The sequence below is a fragment of the Prionailurus bengalensis genome, chromosome A1 (assembly GCF_016509475.1).
Source record: "Prionailurus bengalensis isolate Pbe53 chromosome A1, Fcat_Pben_1.1_paternal_pri, whole genome shotgun sequence".
Lineage (NCBI taxonomy): Eukaryota > Metazoa > Chordata > Mammalia > Carnivora > Felidae > Prionailurus > Prionailurus bengalensis.
The window spans coordinates 66,952,479-66,971,334 of NC_057343.1; the positions used below are offsets into that span (position 1 = coordinate 66,952,479).

Consider the following 18,856-nt stretch of genomic DNA (forward strand, 5'->3'; position numbering starts at 1 on the left):
TCTGATGACATATGACGTAGAACGTTCATTTTTTTTAACACTTTTGCATAAATTTGTTTCCACTGGTTTTTCATTGTATGTTCTTAATGCCTGTCCAGTCATCTCCTGAGACTAAATAAATGATAAAGTTAAGCCATATTGAGTATATTAAAGTTGGGAATAAAGGCACACAAAAATATGTACAAAACTAAATGCCACAGAAAACAGTGTTTTTGTCATCTACCCTCAATGACCAGACTCTACCAAAAGACCATCTGCTCTCAGTTGGTCCCATTTTCTGCCTGTAACTTCCCAGCCTCCCAACCTCTCACTGCCACACCTCCGTGCCTGGTCCCCTCTCCATTTCCTCTAGCTACAGCCAACCCCCAGGAGGAATTTTCTTCCCTAAACAATCGGGACTAGGGGGCCTCACTCTTTGCTTATTCTTAGCCCTCTGCCCCTCGGCCCCTCCCAACTCCTACTATGCCTACCTCTGGATCAATCCACTTTGCACATCTCAGAATTATTTTTTTTTTAATGTTTATTTATTTTGAGAAAGAGAGAGACCACAAGCAGGGGAGGGACAAAGAGAGAGGGAGAGAGAGAATCCCAAGCAGGTTCCACACTCAGCACAGAGCCCAACTCGGGGCTTGAACTCACAAACCGTGAGATCACGATCTGACCGAAATCAAGAGTCTGATGCTTAACTGACTGAGCCACCCAGGTGCCCCCACATCTCAGAATCCTGAAATGACTGTATTCAACGTCAGTTTGTGTTTCACTCCTGCTTGGCAAATCCTCTTCCAACTTTGGAGCTGCTTATTCTTTTCCCGATCTCCACCTCTTCGAGGCCCTTACCCCACCCTTACCCCTCTTACTTTTTTTTTTTTTTAATTTTTTTTTTTCTTTTCAACGTTTTTTATTTATTTTTGGGACAGAGAGAGACAGAGCATGAACAGGGGAGGGGCAGAGAGAGAGGGAGACACAGAATCGGAAACAGGCTCCAGGCTCTGAGCCATCAGCCCAGAGCCTGACGCGGGGCTCGAACTCACGGACCGCGAGATCGTGACCTGGCTGAAGTCGGACGCTTAACCGACTGCGCCACCCAGGCGCCCCTACCCCTCTTACTTTTAACCACCTGTGAGTGAATGACCTAGCTTTCCACCTCATGGAGGAAAGAAGTCATCACACATGCACGGAAGCCAGAAAGCTGGGCACAACCTTGAACTCCTCACCCTTTCTCAATGCAATATCCAGTCAGCTGCTTTTTCAAGCCATCTTAAAGTCTTTAGGAGAGAGAGGAATTAAAAGTATTTAATCAAGATATTTAAAAATTTTTTCTACAGCAAAATAAAAACATACCTTAGTAAAAATAAAGCACGTTCTACATTAAATACGTTACAATAGTGATACTTTTATAAATAAAATCATTTTAAATGGCAAATACATGATAAAAATCTCTCATATGAGATTACTCATATATAGTCCAACAACTGATTTTGAAAATGTAAAAACTACATCCTTCTTTTAAAAAACATTTAACTTAATTTTACAAAATTATCTAAAGTTAAAAAGTGCTAGATATGCTTCCATTGTTCCACTTTTAAAGCAATTATAGCACATCAGACCTTTAATAAACAAGATGAATGAGGACAGACAGCTCATCCTATGTTGCCTAAAAATGGAAACTTGAGAGACTTTGTAGGCAGTGGGGAAGGTCGGGCAACTGAGTTTAGGGCCCGCGAAGGCTGTCGTCAGCGCAGAACTGGGCTCGGTCCTTGTTCTCAGAACCATGAGATTCCATTTTCCTGGCCCCTTCCTACGAAAGGTCTTTCTAGGCCTTCTGGTGCCTAACTTTCAGGAGAAAGGTTTTTGGAAAGAATCTTGAAATTTAAATCCTATGCCAGCACCACACCATTCTAAAGATTGAGGTGTTTTGCATTTGAATTTTATGCAAAAAGTCATGAATCTAATTCCAAAAGAAAAGAGGACACCTTTTGGTCACTTGGTTTCCCATGGCTTGTGGAGGTAGGATAATTTTCTTCTTTCTCTGAAAACTGTCTTGACTATACAAACGGTGATTGTACTGGAAAGGGTTCCAATGCCTTTTCTGCATTCTTCCAGTTGTGAAAATTCTCTCTGTACCAGTCAACTGAGGGGAAAAAAACCAAAGGACAAAAATAAAAAACAAAACACTAAACACCAGTCAACCAGCATTTACTGAGTTCCTGCTAAGTCAGAAAAATCTTACCCATCAGCCACTCAGCTAACTGTACTCAGATTCTTAATTTAAGTAAGAATCAGTCTTGCCAAAGGGATGCCTAATGAAAACAGCTTGATTTTCAACCAACCAAGGTCATTAATCACAAGATGTTTCAGTACCCGAAAACTTAGATTTAAAAGATGGTTATCGTTTGTTTGTTTGTTTTTAATTTCAAAAGTCATTCAATACTGAATGTGCTGGTATAAGTGCTGAAGAAATTCTGACTTTAAGAAATTGAGGGAGAAGGAGAGATACGTCATTTGCACTGGTTTTAAAGCTATAGGACAAGTAATTTTTTTTTTCAAGTAAATGTAGCAATACAGCATTCCAGGCACAATGAGAAGGTGTGATTTTTCTTCTGTTAATATGTAAAGTCATTTTATATTGTTATATTATCAGGAAAGTTTTTCTTAGTTAAAAAATGATAAATTATCTTTGAATTCGCTTTCAAAAATTCAACACAAGTATTCTGTATGTCAAGCTCCGAATGAAGACTTTTTCTCTACATGTGAGTTTATCTTTTCTCATGAATACATTTTTAAACCAAACTTTAACATATATATATACAGATTCTATACACTTATTTTAATGGACATTTCTTCACACAACTAAATTTTGTTTGTTTCAATGTAAAAAAGGCTTCAGACACTCAAAGACTGCAACTGTCCAGATGTCATCAAATCTAAGATGCCACTGAGGTTAAAATGGACCTGTAAGCGTTATTTTACATGTTACCAAGAAAAGAAAGAAAGAAAGAAAGAAAGAAAGAAAGAAAGAAAGAAAGAAAGAAAGAAAGAAAGAAAGAAAGATGCAATAATAATAAGACATTCGTGACTTTAAACCACATACCTTTAAAGGATGTGAAAAAAGTGACAAATTTGCACCTGAGAATCAATGAAATAGGTTTCTGACAAACACTGATGAGACACAGGAAGACTCATCAGAAGTCAGTCTGTGAAATTCAAGATGCTTAGGAAATAGATTACTATGGCTGGAAACATACTAAATGTAACACTTTGAAAAGTGGAAAGGATTCATCATAACATTCTACTGAATTTAGAGTGTTCTAAAAATAAATTACTTTTCCTTTAAATTTTTCTGAATCTCCCCCAAAAGGATCAATTCATAACGTACTTGTCTTTTTTATTCCTTCTTTCCAAGGCACTTTGGGTCTCCATCCTAAACCATGTATTTTTTCTGACTTCATTGGATATCTCATGTCATTGGTAGGTCTTAGAAAACAAAACAGATTTAAAATGACATTGTGGATATATATTTACAAATGTAAATAATATGTGTCCATGAATCTTTACCATAATTCACATTTTTCCTTAAAAAAATTCTCCCTGAATTTATTATAGAAAATTTGTAAAATAAAGTACATGTTAAAAAAAAAATCATCTATAATCCCAGATGCTGAACCCTCTCGGTGGCTTATCCTTTTCTGATTTCAGCCACGATCTGGGTTTGAATGCAGCCCATACCTATATGTTTGATGAATGAATAAATAAATACACATAAACTTATTAGGGTTCCTATGTTCTTATAGCAGAAAATTAAAGAGAGATAATGGTAGTTTCTGATTAAGTGAACATATCTTAGAATTTTATAAGTATCTAAGATTTCACAACTTTTCCCCAATGTTTTAGCTTATTACTCACCTATCATTAACATAATCCACCCAGTTTTCCATTTCAGACTCTGAATTGGTCTCTTTGATCTGTGAAAATGGATTGTGTCGTATTACAAAATAAGACCAGAGAATAACAAAAGTATTACATAGCTGATTTAAAAGACTGGAAGAACAACTGCTTCAAAGTGGGGGAGACAGCTAAAATGAACAGCATTTTAGTACACTTCCTATATTTTATAACCCAAATTCCATCTGAAGCTCAGCAAAAATACACATTGCATAAACTATGGGAAAAAAATTAACTTTTTTGACTTTTGGTTATTACTCAGTGTGATACTGTGATTTATAGTAAGAAATATATATTTGGTTTTTATCCCTGTTCCTAAAACCCTTGGAATTTCCTAAGTGATGAGAGATAAAGGTGTCTTTTGCTGTTCGTAACAAGCCCCTTTTAAGCACACCAGAGTTTATGTTAATGAGTGAATTTTGGAAAGCCCCTAAGGAGGGGGCTGGTTGCCAACGGAACCAACCACATGTTCAGAGCGCTGGAGATTGAGCTACTCTCAGGTGGTCAATGATTTCACCAATCATGCCCACTTAATGAAGCCTCCATAAAAAACCTAAAGGATGGGGTTTGGAGAACATGTGGACTGCTGAAAACATGGAGGTGCTGGGAGGGTGATATGCCCAGAGAACATGGTCAATCCACAATCTTTCCTCCTCCTTGGCCCCAGGCTGCTCCTCCATCTGACTATTCCGGAGTCACACCCAGTGTGAGAAGCCAGCCATCTAGAAAGTAAACTGTTTTCCTGAACTCTGTGAGTCACTCTAGCAAAGTACCTCTGATTTATAGTCAGTTGGTCAGAAGCACAGGCGACAACCAGGTTTTGTGACTGGCATCTGAAGCAGGGGATAGTCTTGTAGACTGAGCCCTTACTTAACCTATGGCATCTGAAGCTATTTCCAGGCAGATAATGTCAGAACTGAGTTAAATTATAGGCTACCCAGCTTGTGTCTGAGCACTGCTTGGTGTGGAAGGCCCACATGGTTGGAGTCCAGAGTATTCTGAGAGTGGTATAAAGGAAGAGTTTCTATACACTGAATCCTTGAGATCTATATTGATGTGCATTAATACGTACCTACACTCGTAACTACAATTATTTATATATCACTGATTCTTAAGACTAGCACATACAAGTTTATATTGCTGATATTGAGATATTTGTTATAATGAGTATCTACATTTAATGTGTTAGGATTTTTATTTTCCTGAAAAGCTGTTATAAACGAGTGACATAATTTCAAATAATGACATATCTTCACGTACATTTCATTTTTTTACATGTTTACTTTCCAACTGAGTAAACTGTAAACTGTTGATTTTGACTACCTTAGTGATTACTACCACTAATTTAGTGACAATTTTGAAAACACGACCTTTCTGCAATATATACATACCAGTTGTATTAGTTCTTTGGCAAGCTGGAGAACTGACATTTCAAAATTGGTTCCGATGTTATAAATTTCACCTGGTTTCCCCTTCTTGAGGACAGTGAGAAATGCTTCTACTACATCGGTAGCATAAAGGAAATTTCTCGTTTGAAGCCCTGATCCATGAATGCAGCTAAAAAGATGAAATGAAAGGGAATCACAATGTATAAAAATGTAAGCTCTCCCAAACCAAGGTACCAAAATGACTGTGTACATTCTAGAGCAGCCAATTGCCATGAGATCCTAGAAATCTTTTACTGACAACACAAAGTCTCAAGACTTTTCTAAATTTTATCATAATTTGTAAATGATCTCCAAACCTCCTTCAGCACTCAGCAGGAAAGTGGCAAGCATCTAAATGACCCCTGAGAAATAAGTTATTCATCAATTTTCTACCTTAAATTAATTTTGAAGAAATCCATATAGCTCTGTGAATTAAATAATTCCTCTGAAAAAAATTATATAAAGATAGATGTCAAATTTTAATGCTAAAATTCAAAGTTCTAGGATACATTATTTAAGAACTGAAGTTATAAAAAAAAGGTTGCAATGATGTTAGTAAGTAAATTACAAAGATGGATAACAGATGGTAATTATTTAAAAATCTGTCACATCGATTGTAGAAGGAATTTGTAAATTTGTTGAAACATTCAATCCTACGGCCTTCAACTCTTAAGACTTTGTGATTTTCAAGACTGGCTGTCACTGAATACTATCCATGTACCAGAAAAACATATGGGTACAAAGGTAAATGATAACATACCATTTCCTGTTGTGTTGTAGTAAAGATATAAATTTTGGAATAACCTAAAAGAATATTTAAATATTGTTTCAGACATTGGAAATTCACTGATCCATATGAATCTAACTCATCATATGATTAAAAGATGATTATTAAGAATTATACATAGGGATAAATTCTAATTTTTCTTACCAGTTCAAGAAGAAACCTATGATAATATTGACAAGTGAAAGAACTCTAAGATAGCTTCCTATTGCACAAAGATAAGTTATCTGCTAGACGAATATAAAGACAAAATGACACATAGTGTAAAAATTCAGAAGTCTTCATGAACAGTTCGCTGTCATCACAAAAGTTCACCTCGGATTTCATTAAGGGCAGGAATCGGATCTTACTCATTGCTTTGCATACAGCACCTACACTCAGCGCTTGTGAAATTAATAAAAAGTAAATCCCAGTGACACTGAATTCAAAGAAAATTTATGTTAAACGGGGCGAGCTATATTATTAAATTAACAATGCACCTCTGAAAGATACTCCCCAAATTAAGCAAAGTAGATATTAAGACCAGCAGATCATGACCCGGCCGGCCCCCTTCTTTGGGTTAAGAGATCAATGCAACCAGCTGGAAAGTGGAAAACCCTATCTCCAAATTTAAGCAGAGAAAGCAATGGTTACTTAAAATTGGGCTTAATGATACAGAACCAACTGCCCCGGTGTCTTCAGCCTCTTAACTACATTTCTTTATTCAGTACTTGTACTACTTTCTGGAAGACGTTCAGGCCAGCCAACAATAAAGAGGACCTAGGGAATGATTAGCCAGCTGATGGAGAGACAAATTTCTGTACCAGCTTCCCGCATTATGCTCTGACTAGCTCTGAAATTTCTAGACTGCAAACCAGGAAGGAGTCTTCAGCAGCCAGGACAGGAGCAATGGCAGTACTCTATGGTGCTTCCGAATCCTGCCGAGTACAAGGCATTTTCAGAAGGTCATCTCTCTGGATCCTTCAAAGTCCTTTCTGAGCATTTTCATTATCCCTCAATTTAAAAACCACGCTCCAAGGGCCTAAGGTCACACCAGCTGCTGTCAGGTTGAGACTTGAACTCAGGTCTCCAGACTCTAAACCTGATGAGATTTGCCTTTGGCCTATACAGCATTTATAATTATGTACAATTACAGCAGAAATTATTCTGGACAAATACTGAGGAGAGATTATTTTAAATGATGAGAAGCTACGATCACTAAAGCACACTATGGATTCAGGAGTAAAATGTACCTTTTCTGGATATTGATGTGGTCCGTAAACATTACTGCTTCGTGTGATGACAGCTGGAAACTTAAAGAGTTGTCAACATTAATGCAATAAGAGGTCCAACTGTAATAATTATCTAAAGACAAACAGTTCTAAAATTTGGGCACTTGCAGCTAAGTAACCCCACACATCTTAAGGACAGAAGTGAAGGGACAGTTTTCTAATGTAAGGTTCTTGAAAAGACAGGAGAGGATGGGAGTCAGAGAAAGGCAGAGGTTCCCAAAAAGAAAAAGAGGAATATCTACTTGGACAAGTGCAGGATGAAGAGAGATAGGGCCAGGTTTGTTAGGTTTGACAGCAGAAAAATTACAGAAATTTCTACCTGATGATTTCAGAGACTCTATCTTGGACCTCAGGTTTGGTTAGGATGTGAAACTGCAAGTTGTCTTTCTCTGAGGCACCAACCCTTACAAATAAAAGGAGCTACCACAAATGGGAAAAGGGCCAAAGTTATGGAACACAAAAGGCAAGGGAATGTCAACTCCCATTCACGAGGAGCCAAGAGAGGTGAATCATGCAGAGAGGAGCATGCGGTAGGTCATGGAACCTGCCCTCCCTCTGTCTTCTTTCACCCGGAGGATTCTGGGAATCAGGATATTCCAACCAGGTTTTCCCTACAGCTCTAATTCTCTATGTATCACTGAAGTAGGAAAAAATGTATACAAATTATTGCTTTATTATTTTTTTAATTTTTGTTTATTTTAGAGAGAGAGTGCAGGAGAGGGGCAGAGGGAGAGAGAGAAGAGAGAATCCCAAGCAGGCTCCACACTCAGCAGGTAGCCAAACACAGGGCTCGATCCCATGACTATGAGATCATGACCTGAGCTGAAACCAAGAGTTAGATGTTTAACTGACTGAGCCACCCACAAATTATTCCTTTAAATGATGAACTGAACAAGAAGTAGGTCCTACTTTGTCCACACAATATAGGAAATAAGTATTTTAAACTCCTTAGTATATAAACTGCTCAATCTAGGTCTTTAACTCTAAAAATGGAATGTTGCTAATCTAACTTGGAGTTTTAACACCTAAGTCCAAAGAAAAATTATTCAAGAGTTTCTGAAATCAGTTCTTACTTTATATCGTTCCCAGTAAGACTGTACAAAACACTCAGCAGCTGCCTTAGATGATGCATACGGATTTGTAGGTTGTTTGGGTGAAGATTCGTCAAATTCCTAATTTTAAAAAGATGCATTTAATAAATATGTATTATGCATAGTTTCTAAGTAGAAAAATCAGAAAACATATCACAAACCTTAAATATTAATTACTACATTTAAAAAACATTTACTGGACCCCAACTACTTGCCTGGCATTTTTCCTAAGCGTTTTTTATATGGTAGCATTCACAGTAACCCTATAAGGCAGGCAGAGAGAACAACAAGTGCAAAGGCCCTGAGACAGAGTGCGTCCAAAGGTACCACAAGGAGGTTAGTGTGAGGGAAGAGAAATGGGAGTTGAGGCCAGAGAGCTAGAGGGAGGCCAGAACCTGTGGAACCCTGAAGGTCACTGAAACAATGTGAACAGGTTTTGAGCACAGTAATCCCATCATCTGACTTATATTCTAAAAATTGTTCTGGCTCCTGTGTCAGACCTGATGTAGGATAACAGGGCACAAGAAGAAAAAAGGGTTCCTTCATAAAGATTGCAAAGAGAATTGAAAATGCTTCTCACGGGTGGGACTGGATATTGAGGAGAAGTGGTCAGGGTCTGCTTTTTTATTACAAGTTTTTTTCAAACCGCTTGATTTTTTTTTCACTTATGTGTTTTCATACAAACGTAACACAGAATGAGGTCACTGCAAACACTGACTGTGAAAAATATAGATGAAATGGAGCCATCTTTTGCATAGGAAGCATAATATGTACAAGTGATTTAAAAAGGAGAACAGATTTTAGCTGCTACAATAATTTCACATGCACCCCTTGACATTCCGATGCACTATCCTGAATGGAAGAGAAGGAGAGTGGGCGGTATGCTCTGCTTGGCCCGTGGGAATGACATTCATCATGTCTGGACTGGGACAGAAAGGCGGGACGTGCTGTTCTCTGGCAAAAATACCGTCAGTCAAATTACATATAAATATGTACCGAGACTAGATGGTTGTTGCCATTTGGGCTGGTATTATTTGATTTGAAGAGAGGACACAAAGAACTGATAGTTTGGAGAGTCCTATAAGTGTGCATAATGAGAGGATGAAAAAGCCCAGGGTAGGTTTTACTTCTTTTATTTTAATTTTAATTTAATTTTATTTTTAAGTAATTGTTTCACCCAACACAGGGCTCAAACTCACCACCTCAAAATCAGGAGTCGCACACTTCACAGACTCGGCCAGCCAGGCGCCCCCAGAGTAAGTTTTAATAAGACACATTTGTTTCATGGTTCATGGTAAGTGGGTGAAACATATACTTTTCTAAGCTTACCTTATCAAGACTGCCTCCATACACTTCATCTGTGCTAACGTAAATAAATTTCTCCACTCTGGCTTCATGAGCAGCACTTACCAAAACATGAGTGCCATAGACATTAACATATGTAAACTCAAAGGCACGTACAAATGAAAGATCTAAAAAAAAGAGAGAGAGAAAGCTAGAACAATGCCACCCAGGGGACAAAACAAACACCAAACAGTAGACTCAGGTTTAAGGAAAGTTCTACTCACTTCTCTTCATTCACTACAACTGTAATAGTTTAAAAAAATAACAAAAACACATTGCTACTTACTATTGCTTTAAGCCGAAATTATAAAGTACATGTGAATTCTTAGAACCTAGAAAACTATCAGTGCTAAATTTGCAGGAAACACTGTTTTATTCTATTACTTTTTATGTTTGTTTATTCTGTCTTTCTCAAGAGGGTGCACATGCGCACTCGCATGAGAGAATGTGTGGGGGAGGAACAGAGAGAGAGGGAGAGAGAATGCCAAGCAGGTCAGCACTGTCAGCACAGAGTCTGATGTGGGGCTCGATCTCACAAACCATGAGATCATGATCTGAGCTGAAAGCAAGCAGAAACCTTAACCGACTGAGCCACCCAGGTGCCCCAGGAAACACTTCTATTCTAAAAAAAAAAAAAAAACTAAATTTAAAATTGTTCTTAAATTTGAAACATCTAGTTTCTACTAATAGAGGGCTAGGCTTTCAGATCAACCTACTATTGCTGAAAGAACAATAAATGCTAGATAAATTATTTTTGAAAATAAATTTACTTTGAAGAATAGATTCTCTATAACCTGGGAATAAGGGGAACTTTACTAAATATGACTCACAATCCAGATGTAAAAGGAAAAAAACCTGCTAACTGTGACTACATAAAAGCTCTTACACAGAAAAAAACAACCAGAAATCTATAGAGTAAAAATACAAATAAATGACAAACTGGGGAAAATACTTAAACTTTTCAGAAACAAAGGGCTAGTATATTCAATTTATAAAGAAGTTATAAGAAAATAAAAAGGAATAACCCTATTGTAAATGGATAGGAGACATGAACAAATAGTTTAGATAAGAAATACAGAGGTCGTTAAGCTTAAGATGCTCACCCTCAATTATAATAATGAAAATCCAAAATGAAAACTGATAGATACCACTTCTTACCTACCAGATTGGCAAAAATTTAAGTTTGACAATAACTTCTGTTGGTGAAGCTATAGGGGAAAGATACTTCATGCATTAGGAATAAGAATGCAAAGTGTTTTCAACCCCTAAGGAAGGAAACTTCCCAATATCTAGGCAAACTGCATATGATTTTACCCCCTCAATCCTGGTTATTAGGCTCAACTGTGTTCCCCCCAAATTCATGTTGGAGCCCTAACCTCAAGTACCTCATGGTGTGACTATATTTGGAGACAGGGCCTTTAAAGAGGTAATTAAACACAACACCATTCAGGTAAGCCCTAGTCCAACATGACTGGTGTCCTTAAAAGAAGAAATTCTGACACACAGAGAAACACTAGGGAAAACCAGGTGAGAACACAGTGAGAATGTGGCCACCCGCAAGCCAAGGACACAAGCCTGAGAAGAAACCAACCCTGCTGGCACCTTAACCTTGGACTTCAGCCTCCAGAACTGTGAGGAATAGAATTCTGATGTTCAAGCCCCCCAGCCTGTGGTATTGTGTCATGGGGGCCCTAGCAAACTAATCCACTCTCAATTCTTACTTCTAGGAATCTCTACCCAACATCAATTGACAAACATACAAAAGGACACTACACAAGGACACAGGCACAAAGCCATCCATTGCAGTGCCATTTAAATAGCAATGTGTAGGAAATAAACCCAACTGGGGTACATATTTGCGATGGAGTGTATGAAAATAAAAAGGAATGAGGAATATCTCTATATCCTGTTTAGAATAATCTCCTAGATATACTGTAGAGAAAACCAAGGGAAATGATAATTTTAAAATCAGGTAATAAGGCAGAGTACTACTACTAATGAGAATTTAGCAACACTATCTTTTGTTTAGGTGATGGCTACATGGGTATTCACGTTATCATTATTCATTTCACTTTACTTCTAAATTCTTCTGAATGTATGGTATGTTTCAAATTATGAGATGTTAGACAATTAGAAGAGATCTCAGATGCACATAACAGTATAGATAATGATAATATGTTTAACCGTGTACCTACCACCCAGCTTTTAAGAAACAACATAAAAAATGCAGTTGAAGGCCCATCTCCCCAGAAGTAATCACTGTATTGAATTTGGTTAAACTGAAAGTTTTAAGATAGCATTCAAGGTTATACTTCAACCTACATTATTAAAATTGTCCTATTCTCCTGGGGGAGCACGGTATGTGCTCTTTCAAAGACATATATATTAAGTACCTACTTATTCAACCTCAGTGGTGGACTTTGATTTGGGCTAGTCACTGGGGAAAAAAATCTTCCCATCATAACTGTAACATAAAACAATGCTTACCTACATGTGTTTGCGCAGCAAAATGTAGCACTATATCTATTTTCTCTGTTTCAAAAAGCAGTTTCACAAAGTGAGAATTACATATGTCACCCTACATAAAAAGCAAACATGAAAAAACTAAGTTTCATTGAGCACTGTCATTCGTAATAACCATTTGACTACATGAACCAAAACAATGATAAAAAAATAGAGAATAGAGAGAATAGGGAATATCTTGAAAATTCAACCAAAGGCTCAAGTAAGTATAGTAATGATGTATTTCTCCAGCATCCTAGGATATAAGATATTCAGTTCAAGATGGCTTTCTTGTAAATAAGTTTCTAAAACAATATTTTATTGAGCACCAACTACTACTAAAAACTGTGCTGGCTTTTTCCCGTAACATTCCTGCCAACCTAAGGTCACTATGTTAACAGGAAACTTTTTAAACATATTTTTTTTAAGTTTAAGGTAACCATTGTTGAAATATGTTTAAAGTATGACAACCAGATGACATTTTGAAAAATGTATTTTACCACAACTAAGTGAACTGTGAATATTTTTTTTAAGTTTATTTGTTTCTTTTGAGAGAGACAGAGACAGAGTGAGTGGGGGAGGGGCAGAGAGAGAGGGAGACAGAGAATCTCAAACAGTCTCCAGGCTCTGAGCTGTCAGTGAAGAGCCCAACCCAGGGTCCAAACTCACAAAAATGAGATCATGACCTGAGCTGAAACCAAGAGTCGGACGCTTCACCGACTGAGCCACCCAGGTGCCTCATTATGAGTACTTTTGATGTTGTGTGTATATTTAATTCTTCTAAAAATACGTATTCTCAACAATTCTTTAATGACTGAAATACTTTCATATAGAACAGAATTATAAAATGTTTGCTCAGTATATTCTTTACGATTTGTGGTTAAAAAGAGACTTTGTAGGGGTGCCTGGGTGGCTCAGCTGGTTGAGCATCCAACTTTTGATTTTGGCTCAGGTAATAGTCCTAGGGTCACAGGATCGAGCCCTGCCCTGGGCTCCACACTGAGTATGGATTCTGCTTAGGATTCTCTCTACCCCCCTTCCCCTCTCCCCTGCTCACACATGTTCTTTCTCTCTCTCTCTCAAATAAATAAAAATGAAGAAAAATTTTTTTTAATTTTTAAACTTTTTTTTTTTTAATTTACTTTTGAGAGAGAGAGAGACAGAGTGCAAGTGGGGGAGGGGCAGAGAGAAAGGGAGACACAGAATCTGAAGCAGGCTCTGGGCTCCAAGCTGTCAGCAGAGCCTGACACAGGACTTGAACTCACAAACCTTGAGATCATGACCTGAACCGAAGTCAGATGATTAACCAACTGAGCCACCCAGGTGTCCCCCCCACAAATTTTTAAATAAAAATTTTTTAAAAGAATTTATAGAATATCTCTAAAAAAAAAAAAACAACCCCCCCCCCCCCCCCCCCCCCCCCCACAAATCATGAGTTAAATAGTTTCATCTGACATTAAAATTTCCCTTTGCAAGTCAATGACCTGACTCTCTGGTTTATACTTTGGACTCGTCTAAGGGTGGCCAGTAAGAATCAGCCTTCCAGAGCCAGTTAATCCACCTTCATAAGAGAAGACTATCCCAGGGGCTGCATGGTGGGCTTTTTGACTATTGCCTGGCCTGAGTAACATTCCCCTTTACACCAATTTCTTTAAATCCCAGCAAGGCCTTATCAAGAAGGCTGGTAAGGACCTAAAAAATAACAAACCATTTAAGTTCAATCAGCTACCCATAGATCTGCCGACATGCCCAATGTCACATGCTGCTTTATATGTGGTATCGATTTAAAAGTGGCATTCTCTGTAGCATGTTGTACTTCTAGAAATTAAAAGGTCTTTAAGAAGCATACTTTCCATGCTTACATTACACAAGTTTGCAAAGTAGAAAGACAGAATGTCTGAATGGCTAAAGAGGCACAGTATAAAAATTATATAATTATAAGAAAACTCTCATACCTGTATAAATTTGTAGTTTTGTTTGTTAGAAATGGTTTCAAGATTCTTCAAGCTTGCACAGTAATCCAGCTTAAAATAAGTAAGTGAGGAATGGGAGAGAAACAACAGAAAAAATGATAATAGCTTTTCCTATAAAACATCAATTTATTTTAAAGACTATAGATGTTCTGCTTGTAATACAAGAACATGTCTTCTTAAAGTGTTTGCTCTTTGTGTTTTTAGAAGTCTCTGATATGTTAAAAAAAAGTATTTTAAAAAGTGTAATTCTGCTACCTTTTTAAAATTCAAAAAAATTATTGTAGAAAGCCCTCCTTTAAAAAATTTTCCTGCCCACATGTGCCTCCAACCATCAGAAAAGCTTACCATTTCTTACTGCAAAGGAATTAGTAATTGAAAACAAAGACACCTGTGTTATGCATATTATGACTGATCACACTGTTTCCTGAGTTAACTGTTGGTAAATCAGTGTACAGATGGGGAAAAAATTACTGTCCGTGATAGTAAGGTAGGCAAAAATTGATAAGGCCCACATATTATTCTTTGTTTATGGACTATTAGTATTATGTTTTATGACATTAAGGTAACTACCTGCATCTTGTGTTTAAAATAAAAATTCCAGTGATTACCAATCATGGCTTTTGGACTCTCCAAGGAGACTTCGATTATTACTGAAAAATTCTCAAAACTGCATTAACTTTAAGAAATAAATATGTAATTTTCCAGGAGGTGGCAGTTACAAAATCAAATAAAACAATGATAAAATCAAATAAACAGAGTATCCCAACTCCAAAAAAGGTTAATAATCACAAGATTACACTACATATTAAATTTAGGGTTGAAGATTTTCTTTTGGTAAAAATACTGCACTTAAAACCTTTAGTTTATAGTTTAAATGGACTAAGATTAAATACAGCATGATCACATGACTATGTAGGCCCCCTAAGTTGCTCAAATGACTAAATAAAAAACTAAAATATCAGCATAAGATTTTAATATTTAAAAAAGTACATCAATGTCAGGGCATGAAACTCATTTTATAAAACTCACCTTATCTAGATTTATGATCATATAGTTCGGATAATCTTGTACTAAAGAGACAATCACATGTGATGCGCTGTAAGAAAAAAGTATATTTTGTTAGAAAACTTAACCTTTTCCCTAAACTAAACATTTCCTAAACATTACCCTAAGCTGTCGAGTATTAGGAAACTATTCAAAGATACCTTTTCAGTTTCTGCAAAATAACAGAAATAACATAGCGATACTGAATACATACTCCCCTCCACTTTTCACTAACTTTCTCAACAGTATCATCAATAATCAGCATCGATATATGGATATGCCTTTGCACTGTGGGGAAAAGAGAATTTACTGGTCCTGGGTATAAGAAAAAATTAGTTTGACCAAATGATTTTGTCCATTTGTGCTTTGCGTGTGGGAGTAAAGCAGGGTGATAAATACAATGGGTGGTGGTCAGTCCAGATAGACTGAAACTATCACGTACCTTTTAAGGGACTTTAGGTATAACTATGCAAAAATTAAGTTAGTATGAGCATAGGAATTGTCTATGTTCACAGCACCCCTACTACAATTTCTATCTCTTGGTATAAGAATTTAGTGGTGTAAACCAGCATCCTCAGAATAACATGGGTTTCCAAGGCTAATAATGGCTGAGGCCATCCTGAATTGGATAGCCATAGTGGCTCCTGGCTTCAGAGGACCTCGAAGTGGAACCGGAGGCATCTCAGTGAGATGATTCACCAGGTTTTCTCATACACACTAAAACACTGGGCCCCCAGGAACAAGGGCAGCCCTTGACCAAATTATGAACTCAGACTTTTGTACCTGACGGCCCTTTCACAGCATTTTCTAGGACTTGCCCTTCCAGGACCAGCACTCTCACACAAGTTCCACCCTTTTATGCTCCTCTTCTCATTAAGTAACCCCTGCCTGTCTGGTACCCTCCTCCAAATCACAATCAGATTAGAAGAGCTTATTTAAGGTGCTAATGGGGGAGGTTATTCCCATGTTTCTCTTCTTCCACTAGACACTGGGAGTTTCCTGTTGGTACCTGTGCATTCATCCGTTCAACAACTTTTGAAGACCTTTGTAAAATAAGCCAGGCATTCTTATAAACACTGGTTGAAAACAATCATCTCTGCCCTCATCGGTTTACATTCTAGAGTGGGGATGCAGACAATAAGCAAGTAAACACTAACACACAATATAATTTCAGGCAGTGATTAGTGCATTAGTTGAGAAAGGGGCTATTTTAGATAAGATGGCCAGGTAACACCTCGCCCAGGAGGTGATGTCTAAGTAGCCATCCGAATTGAGTGATGCAAGCGGCCTAAGCAAAGAGGAAGCAAGTGCAAAGGCCTCAAGACAGGAGGAACGGGCCTCAGGTGTTTACAGGAACTCCAAAAGAGTAAGTGTGGCAGGCACAGAAAAGCAAAGAGGTAGAATGGCAGATCAGTTTGGAAAAGTAGGGCGTGGACACTTGAGTCTTGTAGATATGTTAGAGTTTGGATTTTATTCTAAGTTTGACAGGAACCACTAGGGTAAAACTCTATGCACTTATTTACTTAATAAACACTGACTTCTGTGGGAAGAACAGACTTTAGGGGAACAAGAGTGGAAGCAGTATAACCAATTGGGAAGTAACAGTAGTAATCTAGGCAGAAGAAGACAGTAACGTGGACTAGGGTAGGAGGGCGGGGCGGGGGGGTGGGGTGGCGGTGTGAGAAGTGTTTGCTTTGAAAGTAGTGAAAGAGGACTCACTGATTGAATATGGGTGTGAGACGTAAAGAGCCATCACACATCTAGTCCAGGTCAAAGCACTAACAGAGGGGTGTTTGTTAAAGCCCGCTAACTAAATGAATGTGCTACTGTAACCCAAAAATGGTTGCTTGGCGCCTATATGTAGAAGGCCTGTGTACGGAAGGGGTGGGCTGGAGGCTGGGGCAGTGGAGGAAGCTTACTGCAACGTGGGTGCACTCAGAAGAGTGACAGGTGCATCCCAGGCCAGGTAAGAGGACAGACGGTACCACAGCACTTTGGTTTTGGTTGGGAAGCATCTTAAAGAAGTCGGAGTTTCAAAGGAACCAAGACTTTTCAAGCGGAGGCGGGGACGGGGGGCGGGGAGGGGGGGTTGATGGCAGAAGGTAGGCTGATCCTAGTCATGCGTTAAGACCCTTCCCATTTCAGGCCCCCTAAGCTGGTCCCAAGTTGCCAAGAGCAAGTAGAGGTGCAGGAAAAGGTTGGGGTTTCTGGGGAGCCACTACTCGGCCAGCGACGCCGTTACCTACATGAAACCAGCACCCCCGGTCACCAGGAGCCGCTTCGCAAAGCTGCCGGGAGGACCCAAGGGCTCCGCCCTGCCCGCAGCCGACATCTCCCAGCTCAGCAGTGCCTAGCAGCGTAAAGCGCCAGATCTGTACACCGTAGGTAAGTTCCACCGTGACTCTTCGCGACACGTCTCGCTGCCCCGACACGTCAGTGGGGTGGGCAGCAGCAGCTTCCGGAGCTGGGCCGACTTATCCCCGCCCACTGCAGGCTGGGCGGGGCCCGCGGGAGAGCGGGCGGCGCAGCGCTACTGCGCAGGCGCAGCTCTTCTCCATTCAAACCCACCGGGTTAAGCGCAATTGGGGTGGCTGGGAAGATGAGGTCTGGTACGGTTCGTGACAAGTGACACCAGTATGGATCGGGTTTTTACTTAAATACGCAGATGTCGGAGTTATGAATGATTACCTTCTTTTCATTCTTGTACTTCAACGATCTCCACCGACTGTTTACCACCAGTTGAGCTGAGAACAGGCGTTCTCTTCTTGCAAAGTGTGGAAAATAGGAGGTTAGAATTGCAAAATGCCTTTTACTTTGTTAATATTTTTACCGACAACGCAGGCTGCTGACCGTAGTGGTAAAGATATTTTCTAGATTCTTCCCTTACACTCCCTCTTTATCCCTATGCTCCAGCCTGCCTGCCCTTCTCGCTCTTCCTTGAATTTGTCAGGTCTGCTACTTCTCCTGGGCCTCTCCCCAGATGTCTGCCTAGTTTTTACCGATACTTCGTCAGTTCTCCGCCTGAATGTCACCCTTCTAGAGAGTCCTTCTTTGACCACCCCGATTAAGATAGCAAGCTCTACCCCAGCCCTGCAGAACTACTTTATCCTTCTTTCATTTTCTACATAGTGGTCATTGATGTCAATTAACTGCTCATTGATACTGCTCCATGAGGTCAGGGGCTCCGTTTTGTTTTTTGCCGTAATGCCCAGGCCATGGGACAAGGCCTGGGACAGAATAAATGATCAGTTAATGTTGTTGAATAGATGAATAGATATGTTGGTTGTTGTTTTTTTTTCTTTTTTCATGTAATGTGTTGGCAAAGTCTAAAAAGAATGAGAATACGCAGAATATGTGGAAATGCCATTTGTTACAACTTTTTTCAGGGGCAAAGTGGTAACATATATGAAAAGTTCAAATGTACATACCCTATGATCCCCAAATTCCATGATGTATAATATAGATAATTGCAAATAAA

The 18,856-nt window shown here is 38.8% G+C and overlaps 1 protein-coding gene across 3 annotated transcripts; it reads right to left on the minus strand.

The window, feature by feature from the left end:
- Positions 1 to 1,376: 1,376 nt before the first annotated feature.
- Positions 1,377 to 17,867, minus strand: TGDS (TDP-glucose 4,6-dehydratase). 3 transcript variants are annotated; one of them, XM_043581576.1, is made up of 12 exons: positions 17,625 to 17,867; positions 15,364 to 15,430; positions 14,317 to 14,385; positions 12,347 to 12,437; positions 9,845 to 9,987; positions 8,498 to 8,596; positions 7,386 to 7,445; positions 6,130 to 6,173; positions 5,334 to 5,499; positions 3,904 to 3,962; positions 3,377 to 3,474; positions 1,377 to 2,131 (listed from the first exon to the last, which is right to left on the minus strand). In XM_043581576.1, the coding sequence occupies exons 1-12, from the start codon at positions 17,708 to 17,710 to the stop codon at positions 2,046 to 2,048; spliced, it is 1,068 nt and encodes a 355-aa protein (XP_043437511.1). In that variant the 5' UTR covers positions 17,711 to 17,867; the 3' UTR covers positions 1,377 to 2,045. The 3 variants fall into 3 exon arrangements, with proteins under 3 accessions (XP_043437511.1, XP_043437521.1, XP_043437531.1); XM_043581586.1 differs by having other exon boundaries at positions 9,926 to 9,987; positions 17,625 to 17,843; XM_043581596.1 differs by lacking the exon at positions 3,377 to 3,474 and having other exon boundaries at positions 17,625 to 17,841.
- Between the last annotated feature and the right edge of the window lie 989 nt (positions 17,868 to 18,856).

Excerpts from the sequence above, each read along its gene's own strand:
- TGDS (XM_043581576.1), bottom strand. The coding sequence starts at position 17,710 with ATGTCGGCTGCGGGCAGGGCGGAGCCCTTGGGTCCTCCCGGCAGCTTT. Across the intron at positions 12,438-14,316 it reads AAAACTACAAATTTATACAG|GGTGACATATGTAATTCTCA; the intron begins GTATGAGAGTTT and ends CTTTTTATGTAG. Across the intron at positions 9,988-12,346 it reads TGCTGCGCAAACACATGTAG|ATCTTTCATTTGTACGTGCC; the intron begins GTAAGCATTGTT and ends TCTTTTTTTTAG.